The sequence below is a fragment of the Balaenoptera physalus genome (assembly GCF_965194825.1).
Source record: "Balaenoptera physalus genome assembly, chromosome: 11".
NCBI lineage: Eukaryota > Metazoa > Chordata > Mammalia > Artiodactyla > Balaenopteridae > Balaenoptera > Balaenoptera physalus.
The window spans coordinates 26,097,730-26,120,189 of NC_138896.1; the positions used below are offsets into that span (position 1 = coordinate 26,097,730).

Sequence of the window (22,460 nt, forward strand, 5' to 3'; positions counted from 1 at the left end):
CTGGCCTCGTTGCCCAGCTCTTCCCTGTGTGCCCTGCCGACCAATCGCACGCGTCTACTTACTGTTTTCGGACGGAGGCAGCTCTTTCTCCTCTCCGCTCGTTTATACTTGCCATTCTCTCTGCCTGGGACTTGCCCCACCCCTCCTTCCCAATTCTCCCCACCCCCTTTCCCACCCTAACACTCTGCCAGTTGCTACTTTCTGTCTTTGAACACTCAACTTAGTGTCACCTCTTCCAGAAAGTGTCCCCGAATCCCGTTTGATGTAGTTCTCTTTCTTCTGTGTTCCTGCAACACCTTGGGCCTATTTCCATCCAATTTCCTTATTCTGTAATTATTATTTACTTTTATGTTGCCTTGAGGACAGCGGCCATATCTTATTCAACTTATCCCAGTGGAAAGCACGAGATTTGGCGTGGAGCTGAGACTCCATAAATGCTAGAGTGAGTAAAGGAGGGTGAGAGGCAGGTACTGCCTAGTCGGTTCCTGCCAAAGTGTTTCTAGGGGTTTTGGAAGCTGAAGGGACAGCTGTCACTGTCACTCTGAGAATCTTTGCACACTAGGGATGGGTGGAGGGTGGTGAGACCCTAAGAACCTTAGCAACTGACTAGCAGGTGCTGACCTTGCTGGGGAACCCTGGTGGTCCGCCGCAGAACCCGGCCTGGGAATCGTTCAATGCCAGCATTTATTCAGGTTCCTTGGGCCAGAAACTTACCCTCTGTGAGTTGTGCTTCCCACAGCTAAGAGGATGCTCTGTGCAAGAGAGCACAGGCTCATTCCTTTTGCTAATGGAGTTCTCCGAACTCTCGTGTTCCCAGTGGGTTTCCCTTCTCCCCTGCTGAGCTGGTGGCCTTCGTTCAAGCTCCTCCTCCGCACAGCTTGCTCCTCCCTCCTCCCCGCACCTTGCACCTGAGCCTGATGGTCCTCCCGTGGGTCAGCACCTGAGGATCTGCTGGGCCTGGCGTGGCTTGCTGAGCAGGAGCTCGGAGCTCTCTGGGGACTTGACTGCCTCCCCAGCCCGCAGGCCCGCCCTGGCTTAGCACCTGGGCGGTTGACACACCTCCTGTGGTGGTAGCTAGGAGCAGCTTGAGGATCTTCTGCTTGCTGGGAAGTTGTTTCAGAGGTTTCCTTTTCTCATTTGCAGAGCGTGGACGCACCTGGTTTTGTTTGTTTTCTTTTTTTGGTGAAACTATAAAAGGAAGAGGGTAAATGAGAAAACATCAGCGCCTGCTTAGAGCTATGACACTGGCTACTGCAAAGGGACCCAAGTGCTGCTGTTTGATAACTAGTTCAGGCCTGAATCGTAGTACTAGTGAGGAAATCATTGTAACCGAGGGAATCTTCGGAGTGGTGCAGTATGTCTTTTTGGCTCCGGGTGTGTGTACCTGGTGTGTATTTAATGATATCTTATGAGTCTGAATGAATTAAAAAGGCTTCTCATACTTCTTAAATTATCTCATTCATCAGAGAAGGCTTCCGGCAGAGCAGCCCAGTAGTTCAAGTGGAAAGGGAAGGAAACAGTTAAAGGGTTTTAAACTGCTAAAGAGGGCTTTTCTGTTTTTCTGGGAAGGCAGCAGTTTGCATGGAAATCACAGCTTTTATACATTAAGTATGGTTATGAGTCTCTTCTCTTAAGCTGTGTGAGAAATGTGGACTTTTTTCCCCAAGGGAAAAGGAGAACTAGGACCAAAGGGGCATGTAGCTTCATGCCAAGGTCTTTCAGGTAACAAAGAAAAGGGAGAGACTGGTTGGTACTTAGAAAATAGAGGATTTTGTTGATAAATAGTTTTTTCCATAGCATGCTTAATTCAGGCCCCACTCAGAGAGGAAAACTTTAGCCACAATTTTTGGAAACGCTACGATTTTACTCTTTTCTTCTCCCATCCAAATTCCACCATATTTCATCACAGGCAAACCCAAATCACACTGCATAATAAGGACCATTCCAGCACTTCAGTGCCAAGTGCTGGCCTTGCTACAAGGTCCCACATTACTTGAATGATGGTAGTCAGAGAGGCTGGGTTAAAATCAGAAGACCATAAAATATTATCAGCAAGAAATGATGCAAGAAATAGCAGAAGTATTTAAATTTAATTTTCTGAGCCAAAAAAAGGAATACATTATGTAAATATAAGGCTACAGAAACATATGACAGATCAAAGAGATTTAGATCCTTCATTTAGTAATAGTAACAGTAATTACAGTATAGTGTTAATAGTAGTGCCACTGGTAATAATATACTCATTTGTTTAATAAGATAATAAAATGAGTTCAGTTTTTTTATGTGCCGGGCATTGTGTTAATATTATTTTATCTCACTGAAGCTTTATAAAGATGCTGTGATGTTGGCACCACATTCTATGCACAAGGAAACCAAGATTGAGAGCAGAAGTTCTTAAACTTTAGCATGCATGAGATCAACTGAGATGGTTGTAAACTACTAATGATTTGCATTTTGAACCAATTCAGCATGAAAATATGTCATAAGTATTCATATGGACTTTTAAAAAATTAACAATATATCTTGGAGATAACATATCAGTAAAAAGAAATCTACTACGTCCTATTAAATGACTGCATACTATTCCAGAGAAAAAATGTAACATGATTTATTGAACTACTATTTTACTGATGAACTTAAATTTTTTCCCCAATTTTTACAAGCATTATTACAGCAAAAATATTTATACCTTATTGTATGAGTGGGAGAATTTCTCTGGGCCAATTGATTTCCAAAGTGGAATCCATAGCCCACCTATGTCTGAAATCACTCAGGATGCCTCTTAAAAAATTCAAAACGTACCTTCAAGGAACATGTAATCACCATATTATCAACTCTCTTTGAGCCTGGAAGAAGACACAAAGCTTCTGAATTCATTCTCAAAGCTAAAAAATTGATTCTAAAATTAGACAAAGAGAGCGCAAAGAAAGAATATTAGGTGCTAATCTAATTGACATTGATGAGAAGTTTTAGAAAATCAAATGTACCTGTACTTTAGAAGAATCATATATAATGATTAAATAGAGTTGAATCCTAGGAATGCAAGTATGTTTCTACTTCAGGAAAAATTTATTAACATAATTAATTAAGGCAACATTAGAACACTTTTCTCTCCCCAAGACTGTACCTTGAATCTCTTTATAATAATAAGGCACACTTTTCAATATATGAAGAGCCAGAGAACGGCCAAAAAAGTTTAACTTTCTCCCCTTATCAAATACAGTGCCAGTTTTCACCTACACTACTCTGTCTCTCTACCTAAGAATGGGCTCTTGAAGACCTAAAATGTCCAAGGCTGCAGAGCCCGCGTAGTCATGGGGGTGAATGATGAAAGTGTTGTTTATTGGGGGAACTAACTTTGAGTATGAAGAAAAAAAACATACTAGGACAGTGGGGCAGAGAGGATGGGTTAAGAAGTGCTGAGGAAGGAGTAAATCATTGAAACAAATTATAGGTTTATAATGGTGTCCAGTCACAAGTTTCTCAGCATATTTGGGACACTGAAGGGAAAAGTTCTCCAAGTTATTTCATAGAAGCATCTAAATAAAATAAAAATAAAATCTAAGCAAATATTTCAAGCAAGATTTTTTGACAGTATTCCATTTTTTGCTTTTTTTTCTTGGTGTGAAAAATATGCAGTCTTCCTCTTGAATGGGGCACAGAGCTATCTTTATGCATTGCTTAGGGGCAAAAGTTACAGCTAATGATCACAGTGTGTCAAATTTATCTTCTCCCCACCCAAAGGAAAACTGTTTACATGGTAATAACAAGAGGATTCTGTAGGAGTAACAAGAGGATTTCCCACAAAGGCTTACCAACTTATGAAAGAGAAAGCATTTGATCAATTTCATTGCCTACTCAACCAACCCCAAAATTATTAGGCTAGAAATAGAAATTTTTCTTAACCTGATATAAAGTATTTACAAGAAATCCACAGGAAAGTTCAAAGATAACCATGAAAGATTAATTACTTTCTGTTAGAGTCAGGAGCAAAACATCTCCTATGACTGGAGATGACAGACAATGCAACAGAACAAGAAAAAAATATAATAAAGGACATAACCATTAGAAAGAAGGAGGAAAACAATTACTGGTAAACATTATTTTTCACTAGAAAAATACAAGAAATTCAAGTGAAATATTGTTAAACAAAAGAGGTCAGTAAAACAGCTGAAACCACACCAATATATAATGAGCAATAGCATTCTTATAATAATCATCAATTAGAAAAGGTAATAGACAAAAGATTCTAATTTTTATGGAAAAAAACCCTAGATGTAAACTTAACAAGGCATATGAAAAAAAGAAAAACGCTTAAAACTTAGGTGAATAAATGGAATGACACACCAGTACAAGAAGACACAACGTTGCAAACATTTTCCCTCCATATGAATCTATAAATTCAATTACTTTTAAAAGAACCCCATTCAGATGTTGTAGAGGGAATATAATTTCTTAGGGAGAAACTAAGCTAAATGCCCAGATATATAGATTCATTTCATACTAAAAGTTTTGTAATAGAGATCATCCCTGATTGGTTATTGTCAGGTGGATTTTAATGTTTACATTATGTGATTTAAAGGCGAACTGAAAGGGTGTCCCAAGTTCGCAATCTTTGCAGGGTATTTAAATTTTTACACTTTGTACGAATATTCAGTTTCCTCTTGAAAGGAGATGAGTGCACACGGATTGCATGTGCCCCTACCTTCTTCTCTTCTGTTCTAACAGAGAAAATGTTTTACCTTCTCTCAAAGGTCAGTCTCGCCTGGCGTTCCCTGCATCACGTGCCGGTCTTTCCCTCCAGGTGGTTTCCTTTCCCTGTCTACAACCTTTCCCTGCTACAGGATGCTTCCCAACAGCATTTATACATCTTTTTGCATGTCCATATGATTAAAAAATTCCCTTGAGCCCTCATCGACTTCTTGATGCTATTTCTTCTCTCCTCATTCTGTCTCTGCTTCCCCGGTATTTCTGAGAATGTAAATTTGATAGACATCAACCTATAGACAGTATTTAAAGCCAGGAAAATATTTTTTCTTTTTCCAAGTATCAGACCCATATGTCCAACTGTCAAATTGAAACCTCTACTAAGATGACTTACAGGTATCTCAAACTAAACCCCTGGAGAGCATCCTCTATTCCTCTCCTCCCCGCACGAGTCTGCCATTCCCAGCTGCCACCTTGCTCCTCCCCAGCTTTTCGGATTGAGCCCATGATGTTGTCTCCCATTACCGACTGCACAGTTCTTCTTGACACTTCAGCCAATCTTGTATATTCTGTTCCTAAGTATTTCTCCCATCTGCCTGCTTTTCATCATCTCTCCTTTCACCATCTCTTGGGTGAACCACTAGGATGCCCCTTAGGTATTCTCCTCTGGCTTGTCTTGCCCTCATCAACTCCATTCTTCTCCACTGCAGCCAGAGTGATATTTTAAAAATACAAAGTGGTTATGTAATTTCCCTGCTTAGAACTCTTTGTTGGCTTTATGTCACTCTTAGGAGAATGTCTCCAATTTGTCACGTAGCCTTCAAAGTCCTGCCTGACCCGCTCACCTGCCTGCCTTTCCACCTCCACCTCTCACCACTGTCCTCCAGCTTCTTCAGTCTATGTGCCCTTGCTATTTTTCAGTCTTCTGAGTGTATGGAGCTTTTCCCCACTTTATGCTATTCATATATACTACTTTTTCTGTCTAGAGCGCTCTGTCCCCACGATATTTTGCATTTTTCCTTCTTACCACTTAGCACAGTTTGTGCCTATGTAGTTATCTGTGTGATTATATTTAGATGTCTATTTCCTCCACAAAAACTTAAGTTTCATGAGAGCCAGGCCTGTGTCTCTTTGGCTCACCAAATAGAAGTGACAGGCATAGAAAGAACACTAAAAAATATATGTTGGGTGTAAAAAACAGATGATAGCTAATACTTTTATGCCTGGTAAGGGCAGGCACTGTAATACTTTTATATGTGGTGTTTCACCTAATCCTTACTATCACCTCCATGAAGTATTAGTTCTCTTATTTTGCACGTGGGGAACAGAAAATCAGAGAAGCTAAGCAGTTTTCCCAAGGAATGGCTTATTTGGGATTCAGATTTAGGTCTCTCTGAATTCTAATCAGGTGAGCGCTCTGCTGCACTTGGGCAAATAGTAGTAGATGGATTAGCCAGTGTGTTTTTCCTACACTAATTCTTTATTAGTCAGGTGTCAGTGACTATAGCCTGGAGAGAATGGGGGTATAGTTGAGACGTGAATGGGACTATAGAACTACTTAGACCCTGGATATGTGTGGAGGGTAGGTAGGTGGGGCATCATGGGGATTCCAGCCATTAGGGGGTTATGAGCAAATGAAGGCATTGGGTTCTCAGGGATGGATGGGCACTAGAAAGAAGGGAGAAACAGACACAGTGTTCCTTACTTTGAAATAGTGCCTGGGCCTTGCCATGATTATTTTGGTGCATATCAGAAGCAAATACTAAAAAGGATTCAGATCTACTTCTTCCTTCCACCAAAACCTCATCCGATCAATCTCATAAAAGTATTTACTTCTCTCTGTGGAATGGGAAGCCTTATTTTATTTATATTCATTTCTTTGACATATATCAGTATCCAACAAAGCACTTGATAATATTTACTAAGTGAATGAATGGGTGAATGAATAAACTTATTGGCCAGTGATAATGCTTTGCTTTATATATCATTCTTCTCTTGGGAATTTCTAGACACCCTAGATTAAAAAGAAGGATTAAACCTAAGGATGGGGATTTCAGTATCTTTGCCAAACAGTATGAAGATATTTTAGAGTATTGGGACTTATGGCAGGGGTTGTAAAATCTGGATATTATTGTTGAAATACATGTGAATCGTGAATAAAAGTTTTAGGAACCTTCATGGTCTCTGGGATGTATTTGAACTCAAGGGGAAAGGAAGTTATTTTGGAAACCCCAAGCATTAAATAAATGTAATTTATAAAGAAATTCTTAAAGACTTTGGGAATTTTAAAAATATATAACAATGGAAATGTTTAGAACAGTGAACACCTCTACAGAAGTAATTCTTATATTTATATAGAACATAAGCACTTCATGATCTTAGGAATGGAAAATACAGACTAGTTTGCTCAGAAGTTATGAACTTGAATACAACGTGTTAACATGTAGAACAGAGGTTATTTACTCAATATTTATGTCAGGTACTATATTCTAAGTTCTCTTTTAAGCATCAATTATGCATTTATGAAATAATGCATATAATTTTTAAAACAAATAGAATACAAGCATTTTATTTTTAAGGAATTTAATAGTGTTTTGGAGGGGTTTTTCCCCCCAGCTGGAAGAAATAATTGAAAGCTTGAAAAAACAATAATCAATAACATTAAAAGCAAGTAAAGAATCTCATAGTTTTCTGGACACATTGCCCTCTCTAGTGTCAAGCAGAGAAAAAAAGAGAGGATTTGTTTTCAAAAAAGAGCTGAAGGGGAAATAAACTCATTGAATATAATGTTTGCTACATGGAGCTATATCACTTATTTCATAGATCTTCATGTTTTTTCTTCAGAATTAAATTGGAAAATATATTTATTTACTAGAAGTTGATTTCATTATTTTTCTTAAGGAAACTAATCAAAGCAAAAACCCACATAGGAAAATAAATTTGATGCCTCATTTGGCTTTAACACTAACTGCCACATGTAAAAATTTAATAATTGGATCACCTGAGACTTATCAGTTTATGCCTTTCCAAATATGAATGTATCATTTACTGCAAGGGTTGGAGAGGAATTTAATCATGAAACTTCAGGTTAGTACAGATTCATTGATGATATATTGAGATAACAGAATTATGTGGATAAAGCCTCTGACCTCATTATGTGGATAAAACATCTGACCTCAAATTTATCAGAACGCCTGCTCTTCACTTTTATGTCTCCTGGGGATTGCAAGGTCTAGGTTTTTGCTGTTGTTATCCTGTTGCTTGTTTTTTTGAGTCTCGAGTCATCTGAGCAATCAGAGCACCATGGACCTTGTTTCAAGTGGCAACACCAATGACCATGGGCATGCAGATATCTCTGAGGTCCTGTTTTCATTTCCTTTGGGTAAATACCCAGATATGGAATTTCTGGATCATATGGTGGTTCTATTTTTAATTTTTTTGAGGAACCTCCATACTGTTTTCCATTGTGGCTGTGCCAGTTTATATTCCCACCAGCAGTGCACTAAGGTCCCATTTTCTCCAATTTCTTGCCAACACTTATCTGTTTTTTCTTTTTTCTTTTTGATAAAAGCCATACTAAGAGTTATGAGGTGATATCTTGTAGTTCTGATTTGCATTTCCCTGATGATTAGTGATGTTGAACACATTTTCATGTACCTGTTGTACATTTGTATGTTTTCTTTGGGGAAATGTCTATTCAGTTCCTTTGCCCATTTTTTAAATTGAGTGGTTGCCGGGACAGGGAAGATGGGGAAATGAAGAGGTACTAGTCAAAGGGTACAATGTTCAGTTATGCATGATGAATAAATCCTAGAGAGCTATTGTAAAGCAAAGTGCCTATAGCAAACAGTACGATATTCTGTACTTAAAATTTGCTAAGAGGGTAGATATTATGTTAAGTGTTCTTATCCCAAAGTAATAATTAATAATAAATAAGTAAATAAATTGATTAATTAAAAGGGTGGGAAGAAATTTTTTGAAAGAATAGATAGGTTTATGGCCTAGATTGTAGTGATGTTACATGGGTGTATACTTATCTCTAAACTCATTAAGTTGTATACATGAAATATGTACAGCTTTTTGCATGTCAATTATATATCAATTTTTTAAATATTAAAGTTGTTTTAAAAAAAGGCAATACCAAGTTGGCCACGGTGAATTCTTTGAAGCCTAATGGAGAGAACTGCAGCATAACAGCATCTCAAGACTAAAAGCAAAACAAAACCAAGAAAGCTGGAATGAAAGAAGGCACAAATTCTTTTCTATTTCTATAAAAATGGCAGCACCTTCTGGTATGTTCCTTTCAGAATTTGGGCTTTAGAGGATTGATCTGATACAGTTGGTAATTTTACTTAAAGACCTTCCTATTAAATAGATTCAAAATATTTTTGAAGAACAGATGGTATAGATTAGAGGAAGAGATAAACACTGTATGTTAAACATTTTATTGATCAATTAAAATATCATAATTTAAAATGTTGATTCTACTGTGGGAATTATGCACGTTTGTCTGTGATGGAGAAAGACACAGAGAGAGTGTATGTGGGGAGGGGATGGGAATTTGTTGTCCGAAGTTTAAATTGGACTCTTCTCATGAGGTAAGAGTGAAGAGAGCAGCCTCCCCCCACCCCCACCCCAAACACACACACACCAGGCAGGCAGATGGCTTTTCTTCAAGGTGTAAGGAAGCTGGCTTTCAGGGCTGAATCATGTGCCTCTGGGTACTTTGAAAACTGCCTCTTCTGCCTATTTTTAAGACCAGTTTGAAAAAAATGATAGAGTAGAATAAAGAAACTACCTGTGTGGATTTGACGAAAAAGGCAGGCTGTAAAGTTAGCAGCTCTTTGAAAAGCATATAGTTATAGAAGGACTGCATCATCTTCTAGCACTTCTTTGTTCTGCTTTTTCTATAAGAGAATGAATTCTTTATAAATGAATACCAACATCTCTGTAAATTAGTCTACTTGACGTTCATTTTCAATCATGTTAACCTTTCATTCCTGTGAACTGTTTATGTATGACAATTCCATTCTGTTATAAAAGTAATTTTTTTGGATGAGCCATCCTCATATATCGTGATAGATGGAATATTTGGATAAATCATTAGAGTCACCAAAAGCTAAATGACTACAAAGGAGAGAAAATACTACCAATGACTGTGTACATATGTATATCTAAGTATCTAAAATAGTTACTTTAGAGCTGAAAATAGTCTTCTCTTTTTAAAAAGGAAGATTGGGTCACTTAATAATGATTGAAATGGCATTAAAACTTATTTTTCCATTGGTTCACATATTTATGGGAAAGTATTGGAGCTAAGACTGAATGTAGAAACAAGCTCATTAATTATGGAAGGTACAGGAAAATAACAAGCCTACAAATAGTCCTTGTATGTCCTGCTCTGCCCTTGCATGCCATCATTCTCCCCTAGAAGTCAGAGACATGTCCAAAGTTGGTGTAGGCTGTGTTCCTGACAATAGCAGGGTTGTAGTGGAAACTGTCTTCACCACCTAAGTTATGGGCCTGATGCAGTGAATATAACACAAGCAGTGGGTCTGCCTGCCCTAAATTGTGCTTATTCATGAGACCCCATCATTATTCCCAGGATCTGTGCCCTTCGCCCTTGATCTCTTTTCTACAGGATTTAGATGAATGTCAGACTGTTGGAATGCTACACAATAGTGACCTTGATTCCCTGACTTTTCTGGGGAAAAAAATGAGTTTAAATCTAGTGTTGAAATTATATGGCACGCTTTGTAGCTATAGTAGTCAGATCATTCCTGATACAAAGAAGCCCTCGCCTTCTGTCAGAGACATCTGCCTTTTGATTTGGCTCAGGATTTCTGGTCTTAAGGGTAGCTATGCATTTATAGAAGACTAATGCCTCTTTGTTTTTATTTTTGTAGTTGCATTTGATACGTGGGGAAAGTCAGGTGATTTTTCCTTAGTGTTAACTTTCCAGATATTATTTATAAAGCTTTATCCTTCTCATTGTAAAATACAACCATTTCAGGGGAGAAAAAACCCCAAACACCGCTTGGGAAAAAACACTAAAATAAAGATGGTGGGATGTTTAGTGTTTGATGGATGAACAAGTGGAAAGAGGGTGTAATTCGGGGCCAAGAGGCACCACCCCATGGCTGGTCCTGAGCTCCTTTGAGGGGGAAAGCAGTCTTTAATTACATCTGGTACTCATTAATTCTTTTTGGAGTGTCTTTCCAGATATGTTCCCCCATCAGTCTCCCATCGAGCAACAGAAATTCCAGATGGTTCCCTCCATATGCCATTGCTCATTCTCTTCAGTAGGATAGATTGGTCACTGACACAGTAGGATGCAGGAGCCTTGGCCAAGTCAAGACAAGGTGAAAAGCATTGGGCCACAGTTAAATTAGATGTGGTCTATCATTCAAGTTTCTAAGTGGGTTGTGTGCATAACTGCTTCTGAATGATTTTTCTGAAACATCTTGAGTAACTTCATGGAAATCATGCTACTTCTAGACAATGTGGCATATTGGTCCTAACTTTCCACACCTGGAACAGAGAGAAATCCTCTAGAAGCTGTCATTATAGCTGAGGGTTGGTCCATTTGGACCTGATCTGCTCTAGACACTAAGTCAGGAGGAAGTGTTTTGCCTGCATCACTTGCAATGCTAGCTGTCATCTCTGTTACCGTAATACAAGGAGAATTCTTTTACAAAATTCTTTAGCGGTAATAGGTTTATTTCATTTTCACAGAACTTTGTTATAATAGGCACTTGGACAGACCTTCTATTTTGAAGTCGATGAAAATGAAGATGAGGTCAATCTCCATGTAATGAAAAAGTATATTATCATTTCAAGGATATTGCGTTGTATTTATTTGTCTGTCTTCACCTGATGATGGGAAACATGTCTAACATATATATTTTCTAACATCTTTATTGGAGTATAATTACAGTGTTGTGTTACTTTCTGCTGTATAACAAAGTGAATCAACTATATGCATATGTATGTCCCCATATCCCCTCCTTCTCGCGTTTCCCTCCCACCCTCCTTATCCCACCCCTCTAGATGGTCGCAAAGCACCGAGCTGATCTCCCTGTGCTATGGAGCTGCTTCCCACTAGCTATCTATTTTACATTTGGTATTGTATATATGTCAGTGCTACTCTCTCACTTTGTCCCAGCTTACCCTTCCTGCTCCCCGTGTCCTCAAGTCCATTCTGTATGTCTGTGTCTTTATTCCTGTCCTGCCCTTAGGTTCATCAGAATCATTTTTTTTTCTTTTTTAGATTCCACATATATATATGTTAGCATACGGTATTTGTTTTTCTCTTTCTGACTTACTTCACTCTGTATGACAGACCCTAGGTCCATCCACTTCACTACAAATAATTCAATTTCGTTTCTTTTTATGGCTGAGTAATATCCCACTGTATATATGTGCCACATCTTCTTTATCCATTCATCTGTCGATGGACACTTAGGTTGCTTCCATGTCCTGGTTATTGTAAATAGTGTTGCAATGAACATTGTGGTACATGACTCTTTTTGAATTATGGTTTTCTCAGGGTATATGCCCAGTAGTGGGATTTCTGGGTCATACGGTGGTTCTCTTTTTAGGTTTTTAAGGAACCCCCTTACTGTTCTCCATAGTGGCTGTATCAATTTACATTCCCACCAACAGTGCAAGAGAGTTCCCTTTTCTCCACACCTCTCCAGGATTTCTTGTTTGTAGATTTTTTGATGATGGCCATTCTGACCGGTGTGAGGTGATAACCTCATTGTGGTTTTGATTTGCATTTCTCTAATGATTAGTGATGTTGAGCATCTTTTCATGAGTGTGTTGGCAATCTGTATATCTTCTTTAGAGAAATGTCTATTTAGGTCTTCTGCCCATTTTTTGATTGGGTTGTTTGTTTTTTTGATGTTGAGCTGCATGAGCTCCTTGTATATTTTGGAGATTAATCCTTTGTCAGTTGCTTTGTTGGCGAATATTTTCTCCCATTCTGATGGTTGTCTTTTGGTCTTGTTTATGGTTTCCTTTGCTGTGCAAAAGCTTTTAAGTTTTGTTAGGTCCCATTTGTTTATTTTTGTTTTTATTTCCATTTCTCTAGGAGGTGGGTCAAAAAGGATCTTGCTGTGATTTATGTCATAGAATGTTCTACCTATGTTTTCCTCTAAGAGTTTTAGAGTGTCCGGCCTTACATGTAGGTCTTTAATCCATTTTGAGTTTATTTTTGTGTATGGTTTTAGGAAGTGTTCTAATTTAGTTCTTTTACATGTAGCTGCCCAGTTTTCCCAGCAAAACTTATTGAAGAGGCTGTCTTTTCTCCATTGTATACTCTTGCCTGCTTTATCAAAGATAAGGTGACCATATGTGCATGGGTTTATCTCTGGGCTTTCTATCCTGTTCCATTGATCTATATTTCTGTTTTTGTGCCAGTACCATACTGTCTTGATTACTGTAGCTTTGTAGTATAGTCTGAAGTCTGGGAGCCTGATTCCTCCAGCTCCATTTTTCTTTCTCACGATTGCTTTGGCTATTCGGGGTCTTTGGTGTTTCCATACAAATTGTGAAATTTTTTGTTCTAGTTCTGTGAAAAATGCCATTGGTAGTTTGATAGGGATTGCATTGAATCTGTGGATTGCTTTGGGTAGTATAGTCATTTTCACAATGATGATTCTTCCAATCCAAGGACATGGTATATCTCTCCATCTGTTTGTATCATCTTTAATTTCTTTCATCAGTGTCTTATAGTTTTCTGCATACAGGTCTTTTGTCTCCTTAGATAGGTTTATTCCTAGGTATTTTATTCTTTTTGTTGCAGTGGTAAAAGGGAGTGTTTCCCTAATTTCTCTTTCAGATTTTTCATCATTAGTGTATAGGAATGCAAGAGATTTCTGTGCATTAATTTTGTTTCCTGCTACTTTACCAAATTCATTGATTAGCTCTAGTAGTTTTCTGGCAGCATCTTTAGGATTCTCTATGTATAGTATCATGTCATCTGCAAACAGTGACAGCTTTACTTCTTTTCCAATTTGGATTCCTTCTATTTCTTTTTCTTCTCTGATTGCTGTGGTTAAAACTTCCAAAACTATGTTGAATAATAGTGGTTAGAGTGGGCAACCTTGTCTTCCTGATCTTAGTGGAAATGGTTTCAGTTTTTCACCATTGAGAATGATGTTGGCTGTGGGTTTGTCATATATGGCCTTTATTATGTTGAGGTCAGTTCCCTCTATGCCTACTTTCTGGAGAGTTATTTTTTTTATCACAAATGGGTGTTGAATTTTGTCGAAAGATTTTTCTGCATCTATTGAAATGATCATATGGTTTTTCTCCTTCAGTTTGTTAATATGGTGTATCACATTGATTGATTTGAATATACTGAAGAATCCTTGCATTCCTGGAATAAACCCCACTTGATCACGGTGTATGATCCTTTTAATGTGCTAGTATTTTGTTGAGGATTTTTGCATCTATGTTCATCAGGGCTATTGACCTGTAGTTTTCTTTTTTTGTGACATCTTTGTCTGGTTTTGGTATCAGGGTGACAGTTGCCTCATAGAATGAGTTTGGGAGTGTTCCTCCCTCTGCTATATTTTGGAAGATTTTGAGAAGGATAGGTGTTAGATCTTCTCTAAATGTTTGATAGAATTCGCCTGTGAAGCCATCTGGTCCTAGACTTTTGTTTGTTGGAAGATTTTTAATCAGAGTCTCAATTTCAGTGCTTGTGATTGCTCTGTTTATATTTTCTATTTCTTCCTGGTTCAGTTTCAGAAGGTTGTGCATTTCTAAAAATTTGTCCATTTCTTCCAGGTTGTCCATTTTATTGGCATAGAGTTGCTTGTAGTAATCTCTCATGATCCTTTGTGTTTCTGCAGTGTCAGTTGTTACTTCTCCTTTTTCATTTCTTATTCTGTTGATTTGAGTCTTCTCCCTTTTTTTCTTGATGAGCCTGGCTAGTGGTTTATCAATTTTGTTTATCTTCTCAAAGAAGCAGCTTTTAGTTTTATTGATCTTTGCTATCGTTTCCTTCATTTCTTTTTCATTTATTTCTGATCTGATCTTTATGATTTCTTTCCTTCTGCTAACTTTGGGGTTGTTTTTGTTCTTCTTTCTCTAATTGCTTTAGGTGTAAGGTTAGGTTGTTTATTTGAGATGTTTCTTGTTTCCTGAGGAAGGATTGTATTGCTATAAACTTCTCTGTTAGAACTGCTTTTGCTGCATCCCATAGGTTTTGGACCATCATGTTTTCATTGTTTATTTGTTTCTAGGTATTTTTTGATTTCCTCTTTGATTTCTTCAGTGATCTCTTGGTTATTTAGTAGTGTATTGTTTAGCCTCCATGGGTTTGTATTTTTTACAGTTTTTTTTTCCTGTAATTGATATATAGTCTCATAGCATTGTGGTTGGAAAAGATACTTGGTATGATTTCAATTTTCTTAAATTACCAAGGCTTGATTTGTGACCCAAGATATGATCTATCCTGGAGAATGTTCCATGGGCACTTGAGAAGAAAGTGCATTCTGTTGTTTTGGGATGGAATGTCCTATAAATATCAATTAGGTCCATCTTGTTTAATGTATCATTTATAGCTTGTGTTTCCTTATTTATTTTCATTTTGGATGATCTGTCCATTGGTGAAAGTGGGGTGTTAAAGTCCCCTACTATGATTGTGTTACTGTCGATTTCCCCTTTTATGGCTGTTAACGTTTGCCTTATGTATTGAGGTGCTCCTATTTTGGGTGCGTAAATATTTACAATTGTTATATCTTCTTCTTGGATTGAACCGTTGATCTTTATGTAGTGTCCTTCTTTGTCTCTTGTAATCGTCTTTGTTTTAAAGTCTATTTTGTCTGATATGAGAATTGCTACTCCAGCTTTCTTTTGATTTCCATTTGCATGGAATATCTTTTTCCTTCCTCTCACTTTCAGTCTGTATGTGTCCCTAGGTCTGAAGTGGGTCTCTTGTAGACAGCATATATACGGGTCTTGTTTTTGTATCCATTCAGCCAGTCTGTGTCTTTTGGTTGGAGCATTTAATCCATTTACATTGAAGGTAATTATCGATATGTATGTTCCTATTACCATTTTCTTAATTGTTTTGGGTTTGTTTTTGTAGGTCTTTTCCTTCTCTTGTGTTTCCTGCCTAGAGAAGTTTCTTTAGCATTTGTTGTTAAGCTGGGTTGGTGGTGCTGAATTCTCTTAACTTTTGCTTATCTGTAAAGGTTTTAATTTCTCCATCGAATCTGAATGAGATCCTTGCTGGGTAGAGAAACCTTGGTTGTAGGTTTTTCCCTTCCATCACTTCAAATATGTCCTGTCAATCCCTTCTGGCTTGCAGAGTTTCTGCTGAAAGATCAGGTGTTAACCTTATGGGGATTCCCTTATATATTATTTGTTGCTTTTCCCTTGCTGCTTTTAATATTTTTTCTTTGTATTTAATTTTTGATAGTTTGATTAATATGTGTCTTGGCATGTTTCTCTTTGGGTTTATCCTGTATGGGACTCTCTGGGCTTCCTGGAATTGATCGACTATTTCCTTTCCCATGTTAGGGAAGTTTTCGACTATAATCTCTTCAAATATTTTCTCAGACCCTTTTTTTTTCTCTCCTTCTTCTGTGACCCCTATAATTCGAATGTTCGTGTGTTTAATGTTGTCCCAGAGGTCTCTGAGACTGTCCTCAATTCTTTTCATTCTTTTTTCTTTATTCTGCTCCCTGGCAGTTATTCCACCATTTTATCTTCCAGCTCACTTATCCATCCTTCTGCCTCAGTTATTCTGTTATGGATTCCTTCTAGAGTATTTTTAATTTCAGTAATTGTGTTGTTCGTCACTGTTTGTTTGCTCTTTAGTTCTTCTAGATCCTTGTTAAATGTTTCTTGTATTTTCTCCATTTGTTTCCAAGATTTTAGATCATCTATACTATCATTACCCTGAATTCTTTTTCAGGTAGGTCGTCTATTTTGTCTTCATTTATTTGGTCGTGTAGGTTTTTACCTTGCTCCTTCGTATGTAACATTTTTTTTGTCATTTCTTTTTTTTTTTTTTTTTGATGGGTGGTGCCGTATTCCTGTTTTACTGGTTGTTTGGCCTGAGACATCCAGCACTGGAGTTTGCAGGCAGTTATATAGAGCTGGGTCTTGGTGCTGAGATGAGGACCTCTGGGAGGCCTCACTCTGATTGATATTTCCTGGGGTCTGAGGTTCTCTGTTAGTCCAGCAGTTTGGACTCAGAGTTCCTTCCACAGGAGCTTGGGCCTGACCTCCGGCCTGGGAACCAAGATCCCGCAAGCTTCGTGGTGCGGTAAAAAAAAAAAAAAGTAAGAAAGAAAGAAAAAAGGAGAAGTACAATATCAACAAATAAAAAACAAAATAAAATTAGAAAGATAAAAATTGTATTTGGAAAAATAAAACTATAATTGAAACAACCAGTTGCTGGGGGTTCCTTCCATACTCTTAGGTGCCCGTGGTCCCCCACTGGTGTCTGGTAGCTGCCCTAGCTGTCCTGACTCATCTTTGACTTCCTACCACCCAATAAGATTTGGCACAGGAAGGAAAGAGGCAAGAAAAAAAAGGGGACTGGGTGGATCCAGGAAATTTCAAAGTGAAAGGTGGCACTGAAAGAAATAAGAATAGTGTTTCTACTCTTGCCTTCAACCTATACTTTGCTTCTGATGGCTGTTGGGTTTTACATGTGGGGTGTGTGTACACTCTTTGGTGTTATTTTTGAGCACCTACCAAATTACGGGTATTGTTCTATGTGCTGAGCAAATAAACATTAGAGTCACAGATATGGTCTCTGTTCTCACAGAGCTTAAAATAGTTAGGCTAAGAATGATTTGTGGGAAATTTGTTGGTATATTTGGAGCGGGTCAGGGAATTTAAAGAAAAACATCTATGAAGGGGGAATGTGCTAAAGACCAAAGGGAAAACTTTAAATTCCATGTAATAGACATATTTTAACTGAGAAGTATATTCAAAAGAGGCCTAATATCATGCTTTTGTGTGTGTGTGTGTGTATGTGTGTGTGTGTGTTGTGTGTAAGTATTTTGTGAATGAGAGAAAACATTTATTGAAGAAATTCAGTTATTTTGTACAATCAGGTTCAAGAGGCAAACACTGGTGGAATGGGCCATAGGTTGGAAGAGATAAAGCCTATTTGTATAGAACTCTTGTATTGAAAGGTGTTTGCTTGAAATAATTTCTGTCTTGCTTTTGAAGTCATGTTAAAGTCATGAGCCTATAAAATATATGTTAAACCTAGAACATTCTCTAGATATTTCACTCTTTTGTTTGAATGTGTGGAAAGGAGCAGACATGAAATTGAAATGCAAATTTATTTTCATCTGTTTAGCTTGATTATTCATTTTGTATCAGTCACTAATAAACTCTTGAATTTTAAGGGGTGTCGGGAACTAAACTCAACAGATCTGGGCAATGTTTATTTAACAGCTTCATCTTTGATGTCACAATAAGCACTAGGGGTTTTTAAAAAGGGATGTTCTCTTCTCCTAAGGAAGTAACAGTTGGAGAGAAAGACATAGTTACACTGAGGACCAGCCCAGTGACAGTTCCCTCCTTACAAGCAATAATCATGTATGTAATTACAATAATGTGTTTTAGTGCTATGTTGTAAGAAGGTCCAGGGTATCACTAGAGAGAGATTTCCACAGGGGAGTGGTAGATCCAGTGTAAGACCATGAATGGCTTACCAGCAGAGCTAAAACTTGGGTTGCTTCTGATGGATGAGTGGGTGATGCAGATGCTGTTTGGCCCATGCCCACACCATGAGAACCTGTGTTCTACTATTTAACAGAGACACAAGGGAGGGAGGGAATACCTGCAGGAGAATTTAGGGACGAGGTCCGAGATGTCACACTTCAATTCTGCTTACATTTTATTGACTACACCTCAGTCACATGGCTTCATTTAATTGTAGAGGAGGCTAGAAAAGGTAGTCTAACTATGAACGAGGAGGAATAGGGAAATGGTTGGTTCACGACCCTCTACTGTCTACCATAGGAAGGTGTGGTGGTCTTATCCTTTGAGCAGTAGGCAGGAACCAGAAAAGACAACTCCTGAGAAGTTAATTTGGGTGAGCAGGTCCTTAAGAGCAACAGGTGCATTGTTTTCTGGAATGAGAAGTGAGATTGTTAAAAAATTCCTTAAATATGAAACAGAAACAGACTCACAACCATAGAGAATAGACTTGTGGTTGCCAAGGGAGAGGGGGTGGGAGAAGGAAAGACTGAGAATGTGGGATTAGCAGAGGCAAACTATTATATATAGAGTGGATAACCAATAAGGACCTACTGTATAGCACAGGGAACAATATTCAGTATCTTCTAATAACCTATAATGGAAAAGAATATGAAAAAGAATAGATATATATGTATAACTGAATTACTTTGCTGTACACCAGAAAGTAACACAACATTGTAAATCAACTATACTTCAACAAAATAAATTAAAAAAAAAATTCCTTAAAAATCTTTGCATGTGTCAGTGATTATGGTACTTAAGATGTAAGCAGAAATGTTTATTTGATATCTTTAATTTGGGTTGAATTACTACTAAGCCTCAGAAAGTAACACTTAATACTTTGGCACACATGAAATATTTACTGTTTTAAAGGTGAATTTTTACTCATGTATTACTCTATTGTTACTTTCAAACAAAAATCAATGTTTCTTCCTCCTGAAGTTGTATGGAAACTGCTTTTATGGAAGGGGAAATGAAGAATAAGTTTTAAGTTGTCCCGTGAGCTCTGCAAGCTTGCTAAGCTAATGGACAACAGTACTAATAATGAAAATGTCCAGCGTTTATTGAGCACGTACCAGACACTGGGCTTTTCGTGGTGGGATTGGGGAATTGAGAATGGTTCAGCCCTTTAGGTCTATTGATTCATTTAATCCTCACAAAAACCTTATGAATGAAGCAGGTATTTTGATTATCATCCTCACTTCACAGATTAGAAAACTGAGGCACAGAGGGGTAAAATTGTTGGTCCACGCAGTCAGACAGTAGCAGAGCTGGGCTTCACATCCAGATAGCCTGACTTCAGAGGCCAAGGTCGTCTGTATGGTTGTCTACCTCTCAGACATGAGAGCCAAACTGGAGGGATGGGGACAAAGGGTGTGGAGCTCATCTGGACGTTTGCGCTAAAGTAGGCTTGGGGCAGGGTTTGGGGCATCGGCAATGCCTTTGGCCATGACCCTCGGTTTGTGAAGCGATGGCAGAATGTATGCATCATGCCTTCTTGTTTCCCCTGCCTCTTTATGAAAGCCTAGCCTTTGGAAAACCATTTGTTATTCCACTTCCTGCCCCTGTCCTGGCCCAGGCAGCAAGGGAAGCAGCTCCTGAACTGCCTGGAGCACCGCAGTGCAGGTCACTGGAGGAGAGGAGGTAATTCTCGTTGTGTTTATGGGTCTGAGCAATTTCTTTTCCTTCTGCAGACAGGACTGTCCTTGTGGATACAGATCTTCCGTCCCTCAGAGGCCTCTATGTGATGGGGACTCTAGAATTCCCTGTGGACAGAAGCAACGTTCTGAGCATGGCGTGCATGCTCATTGCAGGCGGGGAACTGAGAGTTGGTGAGTCAAGGGCAAGGGCACCAGGCTTGGGAGGAGAGAGAGGCCTTGGGAGAGGATGGTGTCCTCCCGCGGGTTGCTTGAGGGAGTTTGGGGAGGGCTGAGGCAAGGAGGAAGTTTGCTAGTAAAGCTTCTGCCTGGCAGGCTTTGGACACAGAGGTGATGTTTGCTGGTCACCCCCTCCTGTCCACCCGCTGTCTGCTGCCATCTGGTCCCAGGGTCCTCATGCTCATTGCAGGGCTCTTTTTGCCTCCTTCAGGTCTCACATCAATTCTCCCTTTAGTTCTTTGTGTGAGAATTTACCCGTGGCTCACTCTTTCAGAAGATCTTGTAGGGTGGACTGGTTATCCTTTGATCAACCAACTCACAAGAAAATTTCAATTGCTGTCTTAGTGCACATCCTTCAGAGAACAGACCTGAAAGCTAAGCTGTGCGCTCATGCTCTACTGGGGCTGAAATCGCTGTGAAGTGAGAGTGAGTCTCTCAAGGAAACAGAGCTGTTTGCGCAGCGTGGGAGATGCCTTGAGAGGAGCCTTATAGAACCATCACATCCTAGGACAGTAAAGGGAGAAAGCTTGGGAGAAGGCAAGCAATTCACCTGGCCCCCTCCCCCCCAAACCCATGAACTGCTCAGTCTGTTATGTTTTGTGGCTTCCTGGTCAGGGGCCAGAGATGCAAGGGTGCTAGGAGATGAGGGTCCTCCCTCTGGGAAGTGAGGGATGTTGCAGGATGGAGTGGATCTGGGGTGGTGTTTAACCAGGTCTGGTACACTGGCTTACTTAAATAAAAACCCGAGTTGCTCTAGGTAGGCTCTGTACTTGAAACTGTTGTACACAGTGATGGGAAGACATGCCCCTTGCCCTCAAAGGAACTACTTTTGAACTCAGAAAGGCTTTCTACTTTGCCCCCACAGAGGAGATTAAAAGAGAATTTTCAGAAACAAAAATACCTTATCCCAAAGAAACAATCTCTGATGGTGAGGAAATGTTTAGATATTGTTGTTCAGTAGCATGCAAATTTTAGACTCTCTGGAAGGAGAGACTTCTAGGCCTAACTGCCTGTCCAAAGTTTAAATTACTGCAAGAAGCTTCCTGAAAAATTTTGGTCAAACCTCTTCTTGAATGCTTCCAGTGACAGAAAAATCAAAACCTTTTGAGACAATGTGTTCCCACTTTTAAAAAGTCTATTAGAATTCTTTCCCTTCTTATAGACAAAGTCTATCTATCTTCCTCTAATTTCTGTTGGTTCGGGTTCTTCTGTTTGATCTATTTAGGACGAGTGTCAAACTCTTTCTTTTGATAGCCCTTCATCTACATTTTATTGAATCTTCTCTTTTTCAGGTTATGCAGTTCCTATTATTTTAGCCATATATAAATCGCAGTTATTTTAATCACAGTTATTATTATGATTATATAATTATAGTTATATCATTTTAATCACAGTTATTGATGTTTTAAAATAATTTTTATTTTTTGCTTCTATTGTGCCACCTGGAAAATACAGAAAAGCAAGTAGAAAGTTATACAGAAGAAATAAAGTAATCACTTATACTCCCAAATGTAAAGATAGATGCAGTTAATGTTTTGTAGTCCTAAAATCATTTTTTTCCCTACACGTGCATGTGTACATGCACACACGCGCTTTAAAACATAGAGTATGCAGTTCGATAATCTTTTGAATCCTATACTAACAATGTGAGAATTTCCTCAATTCATTCTATTTCTAAGACACAATTTTGATAGCTTTAATATTCCACATCCATGTGAGTCTATACATATACGTACCTGCATAATAATTTAGTCAACTGTTTTTCTATTGTTGAACTTCAAGGTTATTTCAGGTTTTGTTTTTTTTTGTTTTTTTTGTCCTTGTAACTTACTCTGCATTGAACATCTTAGTACTTAAGTCATTATTTACATCTCTGATTATTTTCTTAGGATAGACTTTTATAAGTGGAATTAATGGGCCTAAGGGTAAGTGCATGCTTTAAGGTTCTGAATGCATATTGTCAAATTGCTTTTCGGAAAGATTTTACAAATTTGCACTGCCTCCACATTTCTGAGTTATGAGATCCCCTCATGCTTCCTGAAATTGTCGCTAAACACACTTGTTTTGTTTAATTCCTCTGAAAGTATGAAGCCAGGGGGAAAGAACTATTCTCCAGATTAAGAGTATAAG

The 22,460-nt window shown here is 38.4% G+C and overlaps 1 protein-coding gene across 18 annotated transcripts in view; it reads left to right on the plus strand.

Annotated features, from left to right (window-relative positions):
- The window catches only part of PKHD1 (PKHD1 ciliary IPT domain containing fibrocystin/polyductin), a 439,380-nt gene that overhangs the window by 260,175 nt on the left and 156,745 nt on the right, over window positions 1-22,460 (plus strand). For 17 of the 18 annotated variants that reach the window (XM_082411613.1, XM_082411609.1, XM_082411612.1 and 14 more), the window contains one exon: window positions 20,148-20,285. The exons of the other annotated variant lie outside the window; for it this stretch is intronic. In XM_082411613.1, coding sequence (XP_082267739.1) covers window positions 20,148-20,285 — 138 coding nt within the window. The remainder of the gene's footprint in view (window positions 1-20,147; window positions 20,286-22,460) is intronic. 18 annotated transcript variants of the gene reach the window in all.